This window comes from Girardinichthys multiradiatus, chromosome 3 (assembly GCF_021462225.1).
Source record: "Girardinichthys multiradiatus isolate DD_20200921_A chromosome 3, DD_fGirMul_XY1, whole genome shotgun sequence".
NCBI classification, from domain to species: domain Eukaryota; kingdom Metazoa; phylum Chordata; class Actinopteri; order Cyprinodontiformes; family Goodeidae; genus Girardinichthys; species Girardinichthys multiradiatus.
The window spans coordinates 39,361,370-39,385,271 of NC_061796.1; the positions used below are offsets into that span (position 1 = coordinate 39,361,370).

Genomic DNA, 23,902 nt, shown 5'->3' on the forward strand with positions numbered 1-23,902 from the left:
CTATCCTGATATACAAAACCATAGAACTAAAAGTGGGTGTACTTTCTTTTTACAGTGGTTGTAACTCTTGTTTCGACCTTGAATTATTAGATCTCAAGATAAAAATGAATCTGTGCAGCGTTCAACAGCAGGAAGACAAAGAGCCATTTGGATAGGGGACATATTGTGATGATGACTGATGCGAGTGTGTGTTAAAGAGTGTGTGTGTGTGCAAAGAGACAAACGTGTGAGCGCCATACTTTGCGTCCCTTCGTTTTGCTTACCCATCATATCTTTTGTCTTCTTGAAATGTTTATACCAGCGCCCAAATTCCTGACACTTTGCCGCCGACACATTTGCATAGTAAGTGCTGTTCACAATGGAGGAAATCATACTCTGAAAGAGAGAGATTGATTGAGAGAGAGCGGGAGAGACTTTTAGATTCTCACTGTAGAAAAAACAGACATAATATTAGAGCTGGTGGAACATGCAGCAATGCTGTAGCTTGTCAAAGCAAATAAAATATAGGGGGGAGGTAAAAGTGTAAGACATGCAGATGTTTAAGATCCTTTTCTTCTGAACGAACAAGAAATCACATTAAACAAGGTTTAATTTGTTGTTTTTATCAAATGCCAGAGTTTGTCTTTTACACAGTGGGTATTTTTCATCAAGAACAAGAAAAATATTTGTCTTTTCAAAAGGACATAGCAATCTATTAAGCATCAGCAGCTTTGGAGGTGTTTCAAGGAAACAAATAGGAATCCTTTATTTTCATCTCGATTTATGAAATTTGTTAGAGATGAAAACTTAAAGCAGATCAGGGTCCGCAGAGAGCATGTCGTTCTGTGACACACGTGTGCTTCTAACTATCCCTATACAGCTGGCTCTTTGCCCTCTCAACATTTCCCTCCAACCACAGACAAACAAAGACCCCCATTTATTAAATTCCCATGCAGTTTCATTAAAATGAATGTTTTAACACCTCGCCAGCCTCCGGGTGAATGCAGAAAAAATGTTTTTGATTGTTATAAATATTCAAGAACCGAACCATCTGTTTTCAAATTATAGGTATGCCATCTTTATCCTGTTCTATAATATATGTGCTCGGAGGATTGTGCGGGGGACCTTCTGGCAGAACGAGCACAAACCAAGAGTTTCAGCATAATTCTGGTTTTCTGGCTTCAGCTTCTCTGCACAAAAGCATTGGAAAAAGCCAACAGCTGCGCCATCAGAAATGTCAGGGCAACTCTTAACCCCGGACCTTTGCATTAAGGGGATATTTCAGATTTATTTTGTGTAAGGTTCTGCTAAGAGGTTATGATGGGTAGATTTCTTCCCTGCAGTGTCTTCATCAATTTTAGAGCAAAGAAGAAGTCAGAGCAGGGTGAAGACAAAAGCTTTCCATCATGTTAAAAGAACTCCAGCCATAAAGATGTAATAGTTGTTCATGCGAATGCTATTTTATAAACCATCTAAACACATTAATGATCTTTCTGTACACAGCCAGACAAATAGAATGTATCTTCCTGTTACAAATGTAATGGGGTAAAAGCATATATAGCATAATATGCTTAATGCATTAGTTTGTCAGATACTAGGAAAAGGCCTACAGCATCACAGATCCTCCACCATACTCAACAGTGAGCATGAGATTGCTTTCCACATATTCATCATTTGGTTCAAGTCAGACCTCCTGGACTGTTTGTTGCTTAAAAGTTCAATCTTTACTCTGTCCAAAGCAAATGGTATCAGCTAAGATTGTCTGCTGAATTTAGCAAACTTCACAGTCAGAAGGTTTTTGTTTTTTTTTCTCTTGGCATGTTTACAAACCAACCTGATTGTACGTAGATAGCACCTGAATAAGAAGCGACTTAGATATGGATCAATTTAGTTGAGACATTCTTTCTTGCAGCCATTTTCTGACTTCTGAAATTAAGCACCCCCATCTTACTTGAATGGCAGGTTCTTCATTCATTCCCATTTTGAAGACTTGTTTTAAAAGTTCACTATTAATTGCTGAGCAAGGCCAAATTTGGTGCAGATCACCATAGACTTCTATGTAAATAACCATCTAAAAAATCGAAGGACTGTTTAAAGGTTTACAGAAACGCATTTGCATAAACCTCATTTTGTGGTTGAAATTTGCAAGACGGAAATTTTGACATGACAAAAATCAGCTTTTGTTTTGGTCCAACTCTGGCAAGTTGCTGGCTTAAAAGCCAGCAGCAGGTAAAATACTGATCTACGGCAGGTAAAATACTAATTGCCTAAATCTCTTAGCAGAATTCTACTTCAAATAATCTGAACTGTCCAATTAAGTCCTGCATCTGTTTTGATGACAGTATAGGTAAAACAAGGCCAGTATTTGTAAATGATCTACACTTTGACCCTTGCTTCAAATTAATGCAAACAATCTGTCAAATAATACAGGTCCTTCTCAAAATATTAGCATATTGTGATAAAGTTCATTATTTTCCATAATGTCATGATGAAAATGTAATATTCATATATTTTAGATTCATTGCACACTAACTGAAATATTTCAGGTCTTTTATTGTCTTAATACGGATGATTGTGGCATACAGCTCATGAAAACCCAAAATTCCTATCTCACAAAATTAGCATATCATTAAAAGGGTCTCTAAACGAGCTATGAACCTAATCATCTGAATCAACGAGTTAACTCTAAACACCTGCAAAAGATTCCTGAGGCCTTTAAAACTCCCAGCCTGGTTCATCACTCAAAACCCCAATCATGGGTAAGACTGCCGACCTGACTGCTGTCCAGAAGGCCACTATTGACACCCTCAAGCAAGAGGGTAAGACACAGAAAGAAATTTCTGAATGAATAGGCTGTTCCCAGAGTGCTGTATCAAGGCACCTCAGTGGGAAGTCTGTGGGAAGGAAAAAGTGTGGCAGAAAACGCTGCACAACGAGAAGAGGTGACCGGACCCTGAGGAAGATTGTGGAGAAGGGCCGATTCTAGACCTTGGGGGACCTGCGGAAGCAGTGGACTGAGTCTGGAGTAGAAACATCCAGAGCCACCGTGCACAGGCGTGTGCAGGAAATGGGCTATAGGTGCCGCATTCCCCAGGTCAAGCCACTTTTTAACCAGAAACAGCAGCAGAAGCGCCTGACCTGGGCTACAGAGAAGCAGCACTGGACTGTTGCTCAGTGGTCCATAGTACTTTTTTCGGATGAAAGCAAATTCTGCATGTCATTCGGAAATCAAGGTGCCAGAGTCTGGAGGAAGACTGGGGAGAAGGAAATGCCAAAATGCCAGAAGTCCAGTGTCAAGTACCCACAGTCAGTGATGGTCTGGGGTGCCGTGTCAGCTGCTGGTGTTGGTCCACTGTGTTTTATCAAGGGCAGGGTCAATGCAGCTAGCTATCAGGAGATTTTGGAGCACTTCATGCTTCCATCTCCTGAAAAACTTTATGGAGATGAAGATTTCATTTTTCAGTACGACCTGGCACCTGCTCACAGTGCCAAAACCACTGGTAAATGGTTTACTGACCATGGTATCAATGTGCTCAATTGGCCTGCCAACTCTCCTGACCTGAACCCCATAGAGAATCTGTGGGATATTGTGAAGAGAACGTTGAGAGACTCAAGACCCAACACTCTGGATGAGCTAAAGGCCGCTATCGAAGCATCCTGGGCCTCCATAAGACCTCAGCAGTGCCACAGGCTGATTGCCTCCATGCCACGCTGCATTGAAGCAGTCATTTCTGCAAAAGGATTCCCAACCAAGTATTGAGTGCATAACTGTACATGATTATTTGAAGGTTGACGTTTTTTGTATTAAAAACACTTTTCTTTTATTGGTCGGATGAAATATGCTAATTTTGTGAGATAGGAATTTTGGGTTTTCATGAGCTGTATGCCACAATCATCCGTATTAAGACAATAAAAGACCTGAAATATTTCAGTTAGTGTACAATGAATCTAAAATATATGAATGTTAAATTTTCATCATTACATTATGGAAAATAATGAACTTTATCACAATATGCTAATATTTTGAGAAGGACCTGTATGCTGCCTGTGACATTGCTGTTCTTGACACTTCACCAAACAAAAACCGCCATCCGACCGCTGGGTCTTAACCTTGGTTTTACACAAATATCATGCCAGTAAAAGGCCGTTTTTTAGATTGGAGTTGTTTAGCATTACAGAAAACCACTTTTGTTTTGATCCTAAGAAGATGTTAGCTCTAAAACTAATTCTAATTATCAAATTAAGGTGGTTAAGACTGTCATCTGTTGCAGGAAAGGTATTGATTGCTCATAGTGTCTCACCAGAACTTCAAAGAATAGTAACTATTCCCTTAAAGCTGAAAAAAACACTACTACAAATCTGATCACAACAACAACTTAGGAAGAAGCTTAGAAAGCGACCCAAGGGAAGAAGAGTGAAAGAGTCTTAGGATGAGGAGTCTGTTGATTGTTCTAGAAAACATTTAAATGTTCAGAAAATGGTTTACCTTACAACAGAAAGTGCAAATAAAACAAATGTAGTTTATACTTCAAATACTTGTGTACAGCGGATGGAGCGCACACACTCCATTGCTGATTTTATCTTAATTTTTTCTGGGAAAAATAAAGACAGCTGAGCAGAGTCACATTGGCAGCTGGGTGTGAGTCTGTGCCAAGCATGTTGTGGTGCATCATCCCGTCTTGATGAAAAACAAGGGGAGGGGGGCAGGGGGGTGAAGAGGTCTGTAGTCTACTTGAACAGTATAACAAAGCGGTCCTTTATAGATTTATTGAAAAGGCTTCATTCAATAAAAAATCCCTGATGGAGTTCAGGTTGGGGTTAGAAAGTCAGAATTAGCTTTTTAATGGGTCATGCATTTATGCATGAAGTGCTTCGTTCTTATGACTTTACGCAATATTGTTATTAGTGAAGAATAACAATATTATTCTTCACTAATTGAAGAGTTGGTGGGGGGTGGGGATGGGTGGGGGGGATGTGAATATTCTTGATGATAAAAGGTGGATCTGGCTGCGAACCATGTATTTCTGTTTAACCGGGTTCAGCAACCTAAAGATCCACCGCAAAAGGCTACATTTAGAGTGAATACAGCTCTCCTTTTAGAAGGGGTTGGGGGGGGGTAATGAACTTCTCTCCTCTAGCCTGCCATGTTTTATTTACAGTATATCTGGGCTAAGGCGGCTCCAGGCAACAAACAAGAGGCCTGCAGATCTTCCTCGCTCCCGCTTCCTGCGCCATCTTTGACACAGATGTTCTAATAAACGCTCCTCATTAATCAGCCCTCTCCCTCAATACATCACTCTACCTCTCACAGGGGGCCCAGCCTGTATGTGTGAGGAGAAACAACACACACACACCTATTCTGCGTCCTTCCACTGCTCTGTCACACACACGTGCATACACACTAAGTGAAATCAAGCAGATAACCAGAGCCTCTGCTTCCACCGAGGTGCCAGCAGGAGGGCTGAGCTTCGGTGTGTCAACAGGTAGTAAGTGTGCCTCTGTGCCTGAGTGTGTGTGTGTGTGTGTGTGTGTGTGTGTGGACCCTTTAAGTGATAGCCATCTGCAGCACAGAGAGCTTATCAGCAAGACCAGGAAGTGGCACTGCGCTACTATCGGTCCCCAACATCTACTCCACTCCCAGACATATGAGACAGGAAGAGAGAGGAGTGTGTGTGTGTGTAAGTGGATCACAGTGCAGCAGGCAGGTACTGTAGGCACCCAGCTGCCAGCATTAGACTACACCACACACACATGCATGCACATGACTGTGCAGGATGTCTTGAATCTGTTGGGCAAAAAAGTGGATTCTATTTACAACACTGCCTCAGCGCTTGCCAACATCTAACAGAGCTCAATTATGGCACATATTCATCTCGACTGGGATGACCCCTCCTGTCAACCACCACCACAGACACACAGAGACATCACATACTGCCAGTCAGGCAGTCGAGGTGGCGAAGGGCTTGCAAAGATGACATTTTGATGTCTATTTGCTGCTACACGATGCAGCAGCTGGTGCATCAGGGGCAGCCCAGTCAGACTGAGCAGGGGGCGGGCAATGGAGAAAAAAAGTGTGTGTGTGTGTTGCCATAGTTGCTGCAAACCAACCGAGGGTAGGGGTCTCTAAGCTTGGCAGCAACCTTGGTTGGCCTGATTGGTCAATGAGAACTTTAATTTTGCAGATGCTTCTTCGAGTCATTACCCATGAATGTTTAAGAACCGCTGTGCATGTGCAGGTCTGGATCAATTGAGAAATGACAATGACATTCTCGTCTGAGGCCAAACATTTAAAGATTGAAATTAAATGTTGACACTACAGAGTACAAAAGAATAATTTCATGTTCTAATAACAATAATAAAAAGAAGAAAAGCGCTCTCTTGTCTCTGCGCTGCACCCCCCCACCCCCCCCCCCCGAGAGTTGTTCAAATGTGTGCTTGCTCACTCACTCGCAGCCATCCTGTCATCTGTTAACCTCCCCTTTCAGTTTGGGATTACACAGCAGAATATCAGGGAAACACTAATCCCAAAAAAGGTGCCAATCTTCCATTCCCTCCCACTACGCCCATTCTCCTCCCACGCCCTCTCTTTGAGTGAAATGCTGCAGGAAGGGGCCTGGAAGGCAGAGAGTGTGTTTATCGGGGAGCAATAGGCTCCTGTGTTGGAGGTGGGGTGGGGGTCGCCGGGTACATGTGGCCCCCACAGAGTAACATATGTCAAACACCATCACAGCAGCCCTCTTTGAGATGCATTTGGATCATCAGAACATACTGAAATAAACCAAAGCCTTCAATTTGGAGTTGAAAAAGTGGCTTGCGAAACATATTCACACCGCTTTAACTTCTTCACATCTTTTCATCTTACAACCACATATTTCAATTTATTTTATATTATAGACCAACACAAAGTGATGCATACTTGTGAAGTGTAGGTAAATAAGGGTTTTTAAACAAAAAATTTGAATAGAGTGGCAAGCTTTTGTACTCAACCCCCTTTACTCTAACACCCCTAAATAACATCCAGTGCAACCAACTCCCATCAAAGCCACCGAATTAGTAGAGTCCACCTGTGAGTAATTTGAACTCAGTATAAATACAGCCAATCTGTGAAGGCCTAAGAGGTTTGTTGAAGAACATTATCAAACAAACCTCCTGAAGATCAAATAACACAGCAGATAGATCAGGGAGAGTTGTGGAGAAGTTTAAAGCAGTGTTAGGTTATTAAACAATAACCAAAGCTTGAAACATCTCACAGGGCAATGTTCAATCCATCGTCTCAAAATAGAAAGCGCACAGCTTCAAACCTATCAAAACATGCATGTCTACCTAAGTGACAGACAGGGTAGGGAAGGGTTTAATATCAAAGAAGATACCATGAGACCCATGGTAACTCTTAAGAAGCTGTAGAGATCCACAACTCTGAATCTGTAGTCAGGATAACTATTTGTTATACACTCCACAATCTGACGATAGTGAAAAAGTGTCAGGAAGAAACCTGCAGGGGAAAGAAAGGCATACGAATTCCTGTTTAACGTTTGTGAAAAGCCATGCAGGACCCACAAACATGTAGAAGATTGAGGAAAATTTAACGTTTTGGCTTACTTGTAAAACACAATGTGAAGCAGCACATCACTATGAACACACCATTTCCACAGTATAACTCTGTGGCAGCCGGACCATGCTGTGGGGATGCTTTCTCTCAGCCAGGACAGGTCAAATTTGAAGGGAAGTTGGAAAGAGCTAAAGAGAGGGCAAACCTGGCAGAAACCCGATCAAGGTTGTAAAAGACTTGAAACTGGGGTTGAGGTTCACCTTCCAGCAGGACCATGACTCTAAACATACAGGATGGATTGGGTCAAACTACATTTAGGAGTTGAAATGGGCCAACTAAAAACCAGACCTAAATCTGATTGACAGTTTGGCAAGACGTGTAAATTGCTGTTTTCAGATCCTCTCCATCCAAACTGGCAGAGCTTGAGATATTTTGCGAAGAAGAATGGATAAAAAATGTCAGCTTCTAGATTGGGAAAGCTGGTAGAGACATGGCGTAAAAGACTTGCAGCTCAAGAGAGAGCAGAACACAAATCCATACCTCACTTTTCCAATTTTAAATTATAAACATTTCTGAAAACCAGGAGTCAGCTTTCTTCACAAGTATGCTCTTCTTGTGTTGGACTATACTCCAAATAGAACAGGTAGAACTGTGTTGTTGTAACGTGAAAAATTCGAAGGGTAAGATCATGTAAGCTATCTGTGACAGCTTCAGTTTTACATAATAGTTCATTTAGGGCTGATTCATAGCAGTTAAAATGATAAGAAAGAAAGAAAGAAAGAAAGAAAGAAAGAAAGAAAGAAAGAAAGAAAGAAAGAAAGAAAGAAAGAAAGAAAGAAAGAAAGAAAGAAAGAAAGAAAGAAAGAAAGAAAGAAAGAAAGAAAGAAAGAAAGAAAGAAAGACATTGGTTTGAAAGAAAAACCAAAACTAATCTGATCATTTCATCTGAAACTTGTGTGTCAGTCTTGCACATTTGTGTCAGAGACAGACCAAATGTGCTTTGTGTGTTAAATCCTCTGAGCTGGTGTGTGCTCTCCTCTGAGCCGTCTTCACATATGGACCGTAAACAGGGTGATTACCAGACCGGGCTGGGCTCCGCCTGAACGCCACCCAGGGACTCTTTACATCATCATGCCCAGCTAAACACACACACACACCGAAAGCAGCTTCTTACTTATACACAGAGCACAAATCAGGGTCTCCAGGTGACTATCCGGTGGACTGGTAGGAGAGCTGGCTGCTCGATGAAACCTCAAATAGCACAGATATGTTCTGTACATTACACCAACACGTTCAGGAAAATACACACAAGCCCTGCTGAACAGCAGCTAACATTAACACTCTTGGATATACTGCCTTTTCATTTCCATTCACTCCACGGCTGCCTCCATGATACACTGACTTCATTGCCTTTTAATACAATATCCGTGCAAGCATACTCTATTGAACCTCCTGGCTGACAAAACAGCACAAAGCATAGCACCTAACGTGAACATGTAATCCTCCAGACCAGTGTAGTGATACGAAATAAACTAAAAGACAAAAAACAGAGCAAAACAAAACAATCCGGATCGTTTTGGGATTGGTCCTGTGTTTATCTAACAATAACCATATGTTCAATAACACCTCTGGTTTTTTTTTGGCTGTCGCTCTATGCACGTCTCCAGGTGTGTGTGCATGTGTGTGTGTTGTAGGCAGCGAAAGAAGGAAAAAAAACTCAGACGACAATAGCCATTGATTTTGATTTTCTATGCCAATTCTCTTTCCCAGTGGATCAAACTCAGGGCATTTGATAAGTGAAGGATAAGAGACTGAGGTGATGGAGATAGGGGTGTTTGTTTTGTTGTGTAGTATGGTTGCAGAGGGAGGGGAGGGGGGTGAGGTTGAGATATTTTTCTGTTTTCTTTTGCTCTTTTTTGGGGGGAATTTTGAATAAGCAGATTGGGCTTCAGCACCTGTGATAAAGGGCATTCTTTAGCCAGAGAGCTCTGATTCATGTCTTTGAGTAACTCCTTGAGGGCGTTTCTTACTGTAGAGTGGCTCCATTGCTCGGGCGGCAGGTCCTCCAGCTTAGGACAACTGTAAAAAACAAAAACACAGGAGACAGGAGGATAAGGAGGGAGGAGGGGAGGAGAAAGGGATGCAGAAGGACAAGGGGTAGAGAGAGTGGATCATGAAAAAAGCTCGGATAAAACTAAAAGAACTGTATTTATTTGCATATTTACTCCCTCAGGAGCTCAAATTAGCCTAAAAAGTTGAAGCGACGGCTAATTTACTTTGTAATTTAAATCCCTTAAATATTTCGATCATTTCGATCCTTAGGAAAAAACTGTTCAGCTGAGCAGCAAAGAGTTTGATGTCATTAGCTATAGGTTGGAAAAAAGCAGCATCTGACAAAAGAATGAATAAAACCCAAAGAGTGACTTTATGACAAAGATATTAAAGAGCCAAATCATTTGGCAGTAGCCTACTCCCCTGTGTCCCATTTAGGGTTTGAACAGACTCTACAGCTGAAAGGTAGAGGAGGCAGTTGGATTTTTAAGATCAAAAGGAATTGAAAGGTTTTCCATTCATTTTTTAAAGAAAAACTTGAATGTTTTTAGAAGTATTATGTTATAAATATGTAAAGTCATAGTCCTCATGTTCTGAAAGAATTTAACATTATGATATTTAAATAGAGGAAGTAGCACTAATATTACAGGCTGAAAAAAAACATAAAATCATTTCTAAAGGCCAACAGGATCTCTATAGTGTGAATCCTTCATGGCAGCATAAATACAGGAGTGGTAGGATTTTCAATTTATGCCTTTTATCTACAGTCAGATGTATTATCTTGGTGGAAATAATAAAAGTAGAAATAGATTTTGTTATCCTTGTTCGTGGAAGTTTTTGTCTGAAAGATTTGTAATAGTAATGTGAATACAGGGTATAAACACCTTTCAGAATGAATTTCTGAGGTAGTAAATATCACTGTTGAGTAGTTTTAGTTCTAGAGTACAAACCAGGTCAATTATAGATAATATGAAAGAAAAGAAACTTCATTTACAATAAGCTGGTAATGATTATTCACCCTAATTTAACCCCTTCAAACGATTATAGGGAACTTACCAGTTTTAAAATTGTTATATTAATGAAACATAACTGGAAATGGACTAACATACATTACCCAACCCTATGACAGTATTTTACAGGAAACAAGACAAAAACAGTTTAACTAGGTCAAACATGAACTCATTTTAAAAACCTTTGATGATACTTGTTAAGTTGAAAAATTAATGAAAAAGGTTTCAAAAACAGTACGTTTTAAAAATTATTTTATACACATATTCCAAAACTTTTAATACCATCATTGTAATATCAATATGTGCAACATCCATACTGCAAGGGACAGCTTGAAATGAGAGATTTGGTAGATTATTAGAAACGTTTTTCATAAAACAGTTTTGCAACATGTCCGGAAAGATGCTGCTTTAAGATGCTGCAGGATGTTCAGATATAACCAGCTGACCTACGTTATGTGAAAATGTGAGCTTTCAAAAATAAGGCCACCACTGCAACCATGTGAACCAAAGGAGGAGTGTTGCATTGTTGAATTATTATATTGTTGAAATTGGTTGTACAGAACTTAACTGTTAATTGTTTTTTTATTTCTTTCCAAAGCCACAAACAAAACGCAAAAATTTAAGGATCATTTATTTACTATTAAAAAAAAACTGTAATTCAGCTGAAGACTTCTGTGGCAAAAATGCAAAGAGAACTCGGCTTATAACCAGAATTAGCCCATTTTCAGATTGATCAGCCATGAAAGGTCATCAGCTGGCCAGACTTAAACATCCAATGTTTTTCTGATCAGTGAATGCTTCATGCCAAAGCACTCACAAGTCATGGAAACAACAACACTCTTCAGTGTGGACGATGGTACTCGCTAAAGAGCACTCAAAGTTACCAATTTACCGTCCCAGTGAAATGTTTAAAAATGATATCAGAGATGTAAGAAGCTAATTAAAAAAGAAAACTGCTTCATTCAGGCTGCAAGACAGCGAGAAAGAGCGGGACTTGAAACGGATAAGAGGAAGACTGAACGTATTAAAGCAAAGTTGCTCTTTTGTGTCACCTCTGCTCCTAATAAAATAATCAATGGAAGACTAGAAGAAAATATTTTGAATTGTTATATCATTTAATAGTTCTTAAAGAGAAATTGGAGAAAACATTGGCCAAAATTCTGATCCAGCCACAAACATGCAAACGTTTCCCCAAAAACAAATATGTTAAATCTGTTTTAGTTAGTCCACCCCTATTTGAAGTCCATGTACTGATGAACTGAAGTCACATGAGAAAGGGAGAGCAGAGAGGAAACCAGAGAGAAAAGAGAGCTGAACACACGGGCCTCTGCTCGTTTTTCCTGCTGCAAGCGTCCCTCCAAGACAGACAGATTTCATTTGGCGCATCAAGCAGATGCATCTGGAGATTGTTCTCTCTCTCTCTCTCTGCCCTCCTCCTCTCTCTTTCATATTCTCCCCCTCTCCCCTTTTCTCTCTCTCCTGATTGTTCTGATTAGTTAATTACTTTATACAACACATCTGCTGGATTGATGCATGAATTATACATCAGCTGCATGTGGCGACTATTATTCCGTGTTACTTGTACCTTCCTGGCTTCTTGTATTCGCAGAGCCATTCTAAGGTCTAACTGGGTAGATTTCTGCAGCCAGAATGCAAAATGGAGACAATAACAATACTGAAAATATTCAGTACAACAACAATACGCTTATACGTGTAACAGACTAAAGTTGCCTTCTGTTGGAAGAGTCATCAGCTGCAGACTTTCAGCTCTACCTGGAAAAACACTCCTGGGTTTTGAAAGTGAGAAACATATTTAGATGGTGGGTGTGGGCAGCTGAACTGGGCTCCAGTGGTTTCAGCCAGACTGGAGGTGCAAGACATATGTTTGGTGCTTTAATGCACACTTTCAGCTGAATTATTTTTTTTAAATCTGGCTTTCCATTTACAAAAAGGTGTGATAAATCCACAAAAAATATGAGTAACAATTTAACCGGCTGACCATCAGTCAGCTCAGTCATTTAGTTTGGTGAAAACATTCTGAGTGAGGAGATAAGAGGAGAATGGAGTAGACAAGGATGCGTGCAACGGTCGAGGCCAACATCTGCTAGCGAGAAAACATACAGTCTTGCACGTGCACACACTCCATCAAGCCCACAATGGATATTCAAGAACACCTTAAACTGCTCCAGCAGCTAGAGAGCCTCTGGGGAGATTGAAGTGAACAAGAAGAGGGAAAGAGCAAGCAAAACGGGAGGAGGGAGCTAGGAAAGACAGCTATTCGTGCATTCAGGGGCTGGCAGGCCGGAAATAAACACAACCTTCTGTATTCTGGCTGGTGGACGTGCTCGCATCAGTCAGTGCATGTGTGAGTGCTCGACTGGTGAAGGTGGGAGGCGGCGGGAGGAGGAGGTGAGGGAGACAGAAGGGGAAGAGGCAGAGCAGGAACAGCTCGCCAGAGAGTTGCAGAACACTAGGTTAGTGTGCAGCTGGCACGGGCCTCCACATCAGCGCCAGCTGACTGTTTGTGCGTGCACGACTTTGTGTCCATGAGCACATGTGACCCTTTTAGGGTCCAAAAATATAAACGTGTGTGCGCTTGCTATGTAATAACACAACAAAGGCTCACACCTACAGATGAGAATTTAGCATCCAATGTGATGAGTGATGAGAAGACAGTTAACAACATTCAATCTAAGGCTTGAGATTGTTAGCTTCTATACTGAAGCCTCATTATTCAGGCTTTAAAACATTTGTTTCTAACCAGATTCTCAAATGACAAAAATTAGGTTGTGTCTTCTCAAAGACACAGCCTCAGACACATAACATTTAATTTCGTTAAGTTCACCCAATAATCCAAATAGTTTATAGAATAACCTAAAGGAGCGATAATGTTCTGTAATTGTTTTCTGGAGTTAATTATCAGTCTTTTAAATTATATTTAGGAATGTTGCATCATCCTCTTATGTCTTTATTTTAATTTATTAATCTAATCATGTTGAGGTCTGAACTTTGACTAGAACAAGCCCATGTCATCACTCGCCATTTAAGTGCTTGACAGTTGGCATGAGGTGTTTGGTTTTCTCCAGAAATGTTGTTGTGCATCATGGGAAAACACCTCTTCTTTGGCCTCACTTGTATAAAGGAAGGACTTGCTACAATCTTCTTCTAATAGTCGTGTCACCAACAACAACACTTGGAAAGAAATCTAAGGCCTGTAGGGTCTAAGATGGAGCTCTAGTTTTTTTTTGCAATTTTTCTGAGCCATTTATGATCTAACCTTGAAATGACTTTGATGGAATGTCCACTCCTGGAAAGATTGTCCACTTTCTTGAATGTTTTCCACTTGCAAATAATTTATTTCTCTATTAAATGACCCATTAACATTTCTCAGATTGATGAGCAGCGTCAATTGATTCCCTGAGACCGTTGCTGTTTAACAAACTCCTGAATGGAAACTGACGAAATAAATAAATTTAATTGTATTTATTTATTTAAATAAATAAATAAACAACGCACTTAATCAGCAGGACTTGGATGTTACTAACCATGATAACGCCAATGGAAGCAGCTAGAAAGGACTTATTTTACAGATAGTTTCTTATTTCTTTTTGATTATTTAGTTGAATAAGGATTTCTGAGTTTGTTAGTTATAAGTGTTGTATTGTCCATTTGAGATTGAAATGACCTAACTTTAAGTCAGAGTATAGAACAGATAATTTTCTACATGAAGCCTTGAAATCCAATTATTGTTCTGGATTCAGAAGAAACACTTAACATCTGGGGATTTTTGTAGTTATTTCTAAAAACAAACAACAAAAAACTTTTGGATTAATCTCCTGGAACCTCTTTTTATTTAGAGCTTGATTCAATACTTGCAGCTTTATCATATTTTATCTCACATTACCAATTTACAAAACAAGACGCCTGTGTAATCCGCTAATCAGTTAACAGCACTTACCAATTAAATTTAGATCAGCCACCAGATCTAAAGCCATTGACCGCTTATGACCGTTTAAACTAAAGTGTGAACAGAGACTTGGAAGATTGAATCCTTTTCTGTACTTCTAACTAAAACAAGCGTGTTTTTGTGGAGGTTTGCCTCAGATATCTGTTCCTGTTTCCTGGGAGCAGTCAGGTGGCTGTTCCTGTGACTAATAATGCTATTCTGAGTATAAAACAAGCAGATTGGCACCTGCTAAGGAGAAAACGTTGCATGCTCATTGTGTTAGCACTGCAATCAGGGATTACTGCGACTCCACAGTAAAGACGTGTTGTACATAAAAGTGTCATATGAGATTAATCATTTCTGCAGGTGTCAGCAAGCATGTGGGAATCTAATAATACGAAGAGATATGAAACGTGTGCCAGTTTCTTACCTGTGCAGCTGGATCTTAAGCGTGACCACGTGGTAGACATCCTGCAGCATGTCGGCCACGGTGGCGTCGGGCGCGTCTGTCACGTACGACAGCGGGACGGGGTTCCACTTCCCCACCTGGATCATACCTGAGTGGATCACAGACACATTGACGTGGCTGAATAACAGATGTGGACAAGAGAGCAAGTGCATCTGAGCATCTGAGCTCGCTGTCGCTGTCTAATTTAAAACAGTAATATGTGTGAAAAGTGCGAATAGCACCATGTGTAGGCACCCAAGAAGCATCTTGGTGCCATAATCACTCTCCATTCCTCTTTATTTATTAGTGAAATCATAACAAGTATGTGTGAATTTCTCTTGACACTTTCTTCAAACCTGCAGCAGCCCACACAGCAGGATGCAAGGAGGAGGACGGCTCACGAGAGAGCTGGATTAGGATGTGTGTGAATGCATGCATTTGTGTGTGTGTGTGTGTATGTGTGTGTTTGTATGTGCCTGTGTGATGGGCAGGTTATGATAAAAGAGCATGCAAAGAGACACCTTGAAACAGCCAGCCTCGGCCTACATGTGCTCCAGTGCAATTAGCGGACCCTTCACCTGCCTCCACCACCTACACTCACTGTTTGTATAAATATATGTGCAGTGTAAGTGTGTGCAGAGCATACATATATGTAGGAACAGGTTGTGTGCATGACCCATGGTAGACTTGGGCATCTCCTGTCTGGGATCAGTGTCAGGATGTGCTACTGTAGCCTCAGATCTGCTGCATTTGGGTTATTACAATCACACAGTGTGTTTGAGTGTAGTAAGAGCATGTCAGTGAGAGCACACAATAATAGAACAGTGTGACAAAGCAACCTCAGCGGGTACCTTTGGCCTGAGCTGCAGAGCTGTGGGAGTAGCCCAGCGACAGCAGGGCCATCTCGATGAGCTGGTTGAAGAGCATGTCCTTGCGTACCAGGACAAACTCGGCATGTTCCTCCTTGCTGTCAAAGTCCATGGGGTTCTCGTAGTGCTCGACCACGCAGAACACCGGCAGCATGTTGCCTGACGACAAAAAACCACAGGCGAGAAACTGAGTGGATTCCACATTTCTCCACATGCAAACGCTGACCTTCAGTGTTCTGTTGGTAGACTGAAATTCAGCGCTGATGATTAAGTTACAGTAAGTGTCAAGGGATTCGGAGGGAATGACTCAACTGCTGCAGAACAGAAATGAAAGTGAGCATGAAAGCATCATGTTTTAGAGAACAGTTTCTAAACTTGCTTAACATTACATAGGTGCACTATTTTACATTTGTTTTGATTATTTCTGGTTATTTAGGCACTATTCTTAAGCTCTAAAATTACATAACATGTCAACATAAGTCTGAAACTGTATTGAGCAACTGCTCATATTCTCTGCTTCATATTTTCTGTTAATAAGAAACTGCCCCTCCTATTTTTTCAGATCTCTCCTCTAGGGTGGGGTGTTGTTTTTGTGCGTTTTCAACATACAGTAGCTCTCAATCTGTTAAAATAATAGTGTATAGAATTTTTATACTGTAGATAACTTACACATATTCAAATAAAACAAAAATACCAGGTATTGTGTTTTAGGTCTATTGGGTTCGACAAGGATAAATCTTTTTCAAACTTTTTCCACATATGATTTGAGATATTTTAAATTTAATTTAATTAAATCATCTTTATTGGTCATTGCACATGTACATTACAATAAAATTTGTCCTCTGCATTTAACCCATCCCTTATAGGGAGCAGTGGGCTGCCATTGTGCGGCGCCCGGGGAGCATTCTGGGGCTAAGGGTCTTGCTCAGGGACCCAGAGTGGCAGTCTGTGGGATACGAACTCGGCCCCTTGTGTCCCCTCCAGAATGCAAACGTCCTGTTCTAACCACTAGGCCCCCACTCCTCTATCCTCTACAACTCAACTGAAAAACATATACATTTCTTAGAAGGTATGAATTTAAAAAACTCTGCACAACCTTAAACAAATACTTGGTTGAAGCACTTTTGATTTCATTTTAGCATTTAGTTTTCTTTGGTACCCAATTAACATCACTTATAGTGAATCTGATTAAAATGAAATAAAGCTATACTGGCTGGATTTTCCTGACATTACCAAATGTGTATCCTTTGGTTAAAGCTACATTTTAGTCATGTGACTAACAATGAAGAGGATGTCATTTTACAAAGATATCAGTCAGGAGAAGGTTACAAAGAAATTCCACAGCTTTATATAAATACCACTAAAGACAGTCATCAACAATTGGAGAAAATATGGGACAAGAGAGACATTACAAAATGCAAATGTTTCTTCAAAATTAAAAAGAAAAACATGACAGAAACTATCCAGGGAAGGTATCGAGAGACAGCAAGAACTCTAAAAATTAGACACAAAAACAGCACCAAAAAAACAAAAACAAAAGCACCAAGGCCAGAACCCACATGGTGGTGGTAACATCATGCTCTGGATCTGCTTTTCTTCAGTTGGAACTGAAGAAAAACAGTGGACAAAAACATCGGGCATGCAGACAACTCATGCGAGGTTAACACAGAAACATGGTGGCAAAGAGTTGCATGATGGTTGGAGCTACAATGTCATTGTTTCAGAAAAGATGTGTGTCGTATGTTCACACGAAACTGCCGTTTTGAAATTTTTCCACTCCGGGCCCGGTTTCAAAATTGATCATTTTTGGGGTCCCAAAACATTGAATCCATGTGGACAGGGCCTAAATCTGACAGAAAATCTGAGAGGTCACATTAACTATTTGATCAAACCAACATAACTCTAACTGACATTCAGACTATACATATTATTTATAGAAGTATTGATTGGTTGTCAGGCTGCACGGTGGCGCAGTTGGTAGCACTGTTGCCTTGCAGCAAGAAGGTCCTGGGTTCGATTCCCGTCTGGGGGTCTTTCTGCATGGAGTTTGCATGTTCTCCCCGTGCATGCATGGGTTCTCACCGGGTACTCTGACTTCCTCCCACAGTCCAAAGACATGCCTGTTAGGTTAATTGGACTCTCTAAATTGCCCTTAGGTGTATGAATGAGTGTGTGCATGGTTGTTTGTGTGTTACCCTGCGATGGACTGGCGACCTGTCCAGGGTGTACCCCGCCTCTCGCCCATAGACTGCTGGAGATGGGCACCAGCTCCCCCGCAACCCACTATGGAATAAGCGGTAGAAAATGACTGACTGACTGATTGGTTGTCAAAGCAGGCATGGTGAAACGCCTGTGTGGAGAGTATGAATTCATGTGCAGGTGAATTCTCAAGTACAAAACAGAGTTTCTCTACTGCAACAAATCTGAAGACACATCAACCAACCAGCCTGTTCTTTGATTCCACTTTTCTTTTGAAGACTATAACACACATACGCTGATTTGTTTAAAATGTCCTTTCAGTCAATTAATGTAAGAAACCATGGCCCTAAAAACATAAAAATGTTCCTGGATCGTTACTAAGGATGGTAGTTTTGAAATCAACCAAAATGAAGGGATTACATAGATTTATGCATCAAAGCATAATGTACATACCCTTTATCTGATTTTCACCAAGCTCAGAGTTTTTGTCTATTGATGCATTTACAGACCAAAGACAGCTGGATTTTTCAGATCGGATGCAATTAATGACTAACAAAAAACGATTACAATTGTTCCATAATGATCACTGGTCGATCAATTGGAGAATCACCAGTTCTAAATTCTTTATTTTCGGTTGGATTAAAAACTACTACTTCTATTGAAGAACTTGCAACACATTCTTTCTAGAGATGCACCCAGAAATCATCCTTCAATCAGAATTAGCTGATTTACAGTTCGGCCAGCCAGTCGGAAATGTGAAATATCTGATCTTGTTTTTGTCATAAACGCACCATACCAAACGGCAACACACTTTGGTGTGTAAGTTGTTTTTTTATCATCAAGGTGTTTGAAAATTAAGTCAAATGAAGCACAAAAATGTGTAAGAAGCTATGTAAAAGGAAATCTGTGAAGATATGTTGGGTGTTAATTCAGGTAGTCACAACAGAGAGCAAGACAGTAGAAAACAAGAAGGCTGAACAAATTACAGAAAAGTGGCTCGATTTTATCCTTTGGAGCTTCGAAACTTTGTCTGTGACCAGACATGATGGATGTGAAAATGTTTCAGCTTGAGAAATTTCACATGGAAGCTGCTGTTTAGTTACTAATGCTAACCAAACTAATTGGGAAAACAAGGTACTAAAGTAGGTTTAAATGTTATTTCCATTACCATTTTACTTGATTGTCTTAAGTAGTAGCAGAGCCCTGTTTTACAGCAACTCCTCGCTCACAGATAGCAAAAAGGCAAGAAAAACATATTTGAAAACCATCAATTTTAGTTGGAATTGGCTTTACAAAATCTGATATCAGTGCACACCTTTTTGTATTTATTCAAGGCCAATGTTTAATGTTTAATCACTGAATTAGAGCAAAGATTAAAGTTTAATCAAAGTTTAAACACATGAATTTATTGTCCTTGGAAAAGAATCCAGAATCAGCAGGTTAGATCTCAAAGAAAACCAGAACTCAGGATCGGCCAGTAAAAGTCCGATCGGTGCATCTCTACATAAAACAGCCAAATAAAAGTCTTCCTCTCCTCTCTCCTTTTGGGCACAATATCCTCTTTAGTCATTGTCAAGGCACTACGATTACATTTGCCTTTCTACTCTCTGCTTGCCAACCCAAAATCATCTTCCCATGATGCAGTGCTTCAAATCCCGAGCCACCTCCGCGCCCCGAGGTTCACTCTTCTGTGTCAACAGTGGCTCTGCTGTTTAAAGGAATGAGCAATTCTTGTCCAAAGACGGAATTTTCACAGGAGCAAATATCACCCGATATGGTGTTTCTGTTAAAATAACATCCTTGTAATTGAAGAGTTAGAGGAGGTAAATTTGGCCTTTAAAAAATCGAAAAAGAGGAAAAACAGAATTGTGTTAAAATGTTTTTGAAGCAGGAATCTGAGCAGTGCGTGTTTACGAGCTGCTCTATTGCTCCACTCTGCCGTCGTGCGGAAACATTTCTGTATGTTTATTGTCACTGCAGACAAAAATGATTCACTTTCTAATATTTTCCAATCCCAGGCATTCCAGAAGATGTGCACGGCCCTGGCAAAACAATCAATAAGCCGACAAAATGCAACGGAATGTGCTGAAAGAGCTGCTTTTCTCCTCCCCTGATTTTAATAGATAAAGATCTAACAATAAAGACTGCTGTGTAGGTTCATTTGGGGGATCAATACTGGCTTTGTTTCCTGGGAGCCCAGAGAGGGCTGCGGTAAATATTGTTTCGGGCTCGGACACAATGCCCACTGTGGGCTCTCAGTGAAGCCTCAGCAGCAGCGGAGAATCATCCGCCTCCACTGGCCGCTTTACCCAACAAAAAAAAAAAAAAAGAAGAAGAAGAACTGATGAGTGGGAAGAGGTGGAGGAGCAGAGAGGATGCTCAGAGGACCAAACACGGTGGGAGGCCACAAGAAGCAGCGATGATGAAGGTGACAAATTAAACTCTCTCTCAGCCGAAGCGCAAACACGTACATAAAAAGCAGAAAATGAGAGAAAACGGCCCATACGAGGACACTTGCACGGCCACATTCCAAGAGTTCCTGCATCCCTGTTGGCCAAAGAAAAGCTACTGCGGCCAAATAAACAGTTTGAGAGCCAAGAGCGATTACTGCCGCCACACTGCAAGTTCTTAAAATCATTTCTACTACTTGCAAAAATAGCCCTAAAACCTTTGCACATATTGCCATGTTAACAGTCACAAATGTACAATAGTGGGACTTTTTGTTATAAGCCAAGAAAAAGCAATGCATAATTCTGAAGAAGAAGGAAAGGGAAGAAGGAAAAAAAGTTTTTACAAATCTGAAAGGTGTGGTCAGTCCTGCTTACTAGAGCTGAAACGAATCCTCAAATGATTCGAGTACTTCGATCACTAAAATTCGGCTTTGTTAAATTCTGTTTAACTATTCCAGCCGAGTGGTTATTTGTGTTGTACAACGCTCCCCCTTCTTCAGTTGTGAGCCTACAACGCTGATATGTGGATGCCAATCAGCTATGGAGGGAGACGGTGAGGGGTAAAAAGAGTGCAACTAATTGAAAAGTCACCTAATTAGCCAATGGAGTCCACCTGTGTGTAGTGTAATGTCAATATAAATCCAGCTGTTCTGGAAAGGCCTCAGAGATTTGTTAAGAGAACATTAGTCAACAAAAAGCATCATGAAAGGAAAGGAACACACCACCCCCACTGTGAAACATGGTGGTGGCAGCATTATGCCGTGGGGATGCTTTTCTTGATGGAACAATGGATGGAGCTAATCACGGGGCAATAGTAGGAGAAAGTGAGACCGGGGTGAAAGCTAACCCTAAACATCCAACTACAATTACAATAGAATAGTTTAGATTAAAGCATATTCATATGTCAGAATAGCCCAATAAGAGTCCAGACCTAAAACTGAGGTAAGATTTGAAATATGATGTTCACAGACACTCCTCATCCATCCACACTGTCCTGGAGCTATTCTAAAAAAAAAAGACTGGGCCAAAATTTCATCTCTAGATGTGCAAATCTGGCAGGGATATATCCTAAATGTCTTATAGCTTTACAAATCCATACCATAAGTTTATTTTTTTTCTGATACTTTTAAAAATCATACTTTATGTTACTTTGACTTCTCAACTGAGCGCTACTTTGTGTTGGCCTTTCATATAAAATCCCAACAAAAATACATTCTGTGGGTGTAATTTGTCAAAGTTCAAAAATGTTCAAGGGGTTCTAATACTTTTGAAAGGCACTGTGTATGTTGAATAACTTTATTATTTCCTTTTGACAGCAGTTTCATATAAAAATATGTCATAATCTCAAAACCTGTCTTTAAAAAGCACTCTTTTCAGACTGAAACAAATATAAGAGCCACAGTCGTAGCCCTGTGCAGGAATATATGAGTGAGTGTGTGTGGAAACTAAAAAAGGAGAATTGTTTTTAAAAGAGAAAGGGTTTAGGAGGTTTAGATAACTTGCAGAGGTGGTGAGTGAGTGAAAGACTAATGTCCATTCGAGTCAGTATGCAATGTGGAATAGGTGGGCGAACTTGTACTTAAATAACTGTCCTTCATTAAAGTGATCTTCTAATTTTATTCATTCCAAAAAATCTCATTTTGATTATATTTCTTTCATATATGATTGATACAGGTTAGCATTGCTTGTTTTGTTAACCATGTGATTAATTAAAAAAGCTTTTCAGAGATGTCATATAATTTTAGTTTAAAATCAAATATTGAATACTGAATATTAAATATTAAATATTTAATTATGTCCCAATGTCCTATCAACATTTCAAACGTGCTAATATTTTGTTTACTGCTTTAGAACTTAAATAAAAGTGGAACATGTCCCTTTAACTGCATGCTTTGCTACCTCTCTTGTGGCAGGCTTTCAGCAGGTGGCCAGCAGGTTTGTATGGGACCCCAGCGAGCTTGGCCCCGGCGCTGCCCAGCCTGGCCCTGCCCAGGGGGCTGCCGTTCTGCTCCAGCCGCGGCAGCTTGGCCGGCGGGGCCTTGGCTTCACACAGGCCGCCTACGACTAGCTCTGAGTTCTCCTTGCCCAGACTCGACTCGCTGAGATGTTCCATCATCCTCAGCACCTCAGCTCACTATCACCTGGGGAGGGACAAACAGGAAAAAGAAATCAGTTCAGATTTATCAAAACAGATTTAGGTGTGTGGGGCAAAAAACTTATTTTTTTGACCCTATGATGAAGCTAATGCAATAAAGCTTCTGTAATATTCACATATTTCAACAATACGACAAGCATGGCTCTCCCACTGGGTATTCCTGAGGAAAAAAAGGAGTAATGAAGGCAACATTTTTTGTGCAAACAACTAAATGTGCGACGACATTCTGCTTGGTTGCATGCAGTGAAAAGACACAAGGTTCTGCAGAGCAGTGCAGGAAACTAATGCAATTCGGTCTGTGAGTCATTGCTTCGTGTGGCTTCACGTTTATGCTGCAGCTCAGAAGGCAAAAGGGAGGCGAAACGTTGTGGAGTCGCTCTGATGCGACAGACATGTCGGTTGCTCAACAGGTTTGAACTTTATTTTTAGATTTTGCAACCAAAGCATTCATTTTTAAACACCACAGTAAGTTTATGTGCTCGGGACGGTGGGAAAAACGTGGCTCGAGGAAAGTTCACAACAGGCAATTGCTGACTCATAAGGGCAGTCATCAAAATTTTAAATGTAGGGAGGTTGCATCACACACAGGTGCTTCAGAACTCAAACACAGCTCAGCACAATCCTGGTAAAATTCAATCTGCCATTTGTTAAGGTGGAAACGTAATGATGCGTGCAGGTTAACGAGTGAAAAGGGCAAAATCATCCACCCCCACGCAAAAAGATCATGAACTCCCCCATTCATAACACGCAATGAGGCAAACTAATTTGAATAAGAAGGGGCAGGGGGAGCAGGGCCAGAGGAATCCAGACCCGGATGCTGTCAAGATCCAGGTCAGGATTTTTAAATTACCTTAAAACACAGAACAGGAACAAAAGTTCAAATGGGCATGTCACATTGTCTGAAAGGATATATGAACAAAAAGGTAAGGCAAATTACTTAATTCAGCAGCGTTCAAATCCAAAGGGCTTTACAGAAAGAGAGCAAGTCCATTCAAAGTAAATAAAAAAATGCAATAAAACTTAAATGCCAAGTTTTAGTCACATGAATGCTCTTTTAAACATCAATGTTTTAATCCTGACTTAAAAGATCCAACAGATTTCTGCATCTCAGGTTTTCAGGGAGTTGGTTTCAGAGCAGAGAAACTAAATACTGCCTCCTCTGATCCCGGGAACACTGAGAAGCTCAGGGGTCTACAAGGTTCATACCTGACAAGTAACTCTTGATATGCATATAATAGACTAATA

At 40.5% G+C, this 23,902-nt stretch overlaps 1 protein-coding gene across 9 annotated transcripts in view; it reads right to left on the reverse strand.

Moving 5' to 3' along the window:
- LOC124865650 (DNA-binding protein SATB1) overlaps positions 1 to 23,902 on the reverse strand; it is an 87,433-nt gene that overhangs the window by 46,859 nt on the left and 16,672 nt on the right. For 7 of the 9 annotated variants that reach the window (XM_047360930.1, XM_047360925.1, XM_047360923.1 and 4 more), the window contains 5 exons: positions 22,402 to 22,643; positions 15,836 to 16,012; positions 14,967 to 15,093; positions 9,484 to 9,607; positions 264 to 375 (listed from right to left, as the gene is read on the reverse strand). In XM_047360930.1, the coding sequence (XP_047216886.1) occupies positions 264 to 375; positions 9,484 to 9,607; positions 14,967 to 15,093; positions 15,836 to 16,012; positions 22,402 to 22,618 (757 nt within the window). In that variant the 5' untranslated portion in view covers positions 22,619 to 22,643. The remainder of the gene's footprint in view (positions 1 to 263; positions 376 to 9,483; positions 9,608 to 14,966; positions 15,094 to 15,835; positions 16,013 to 22,401; positions 22,644 to 23,902) is intronic. The other 2 variants (XM_047360931.1, XM_047360929.1) reach the window with 1 other exon arrangement.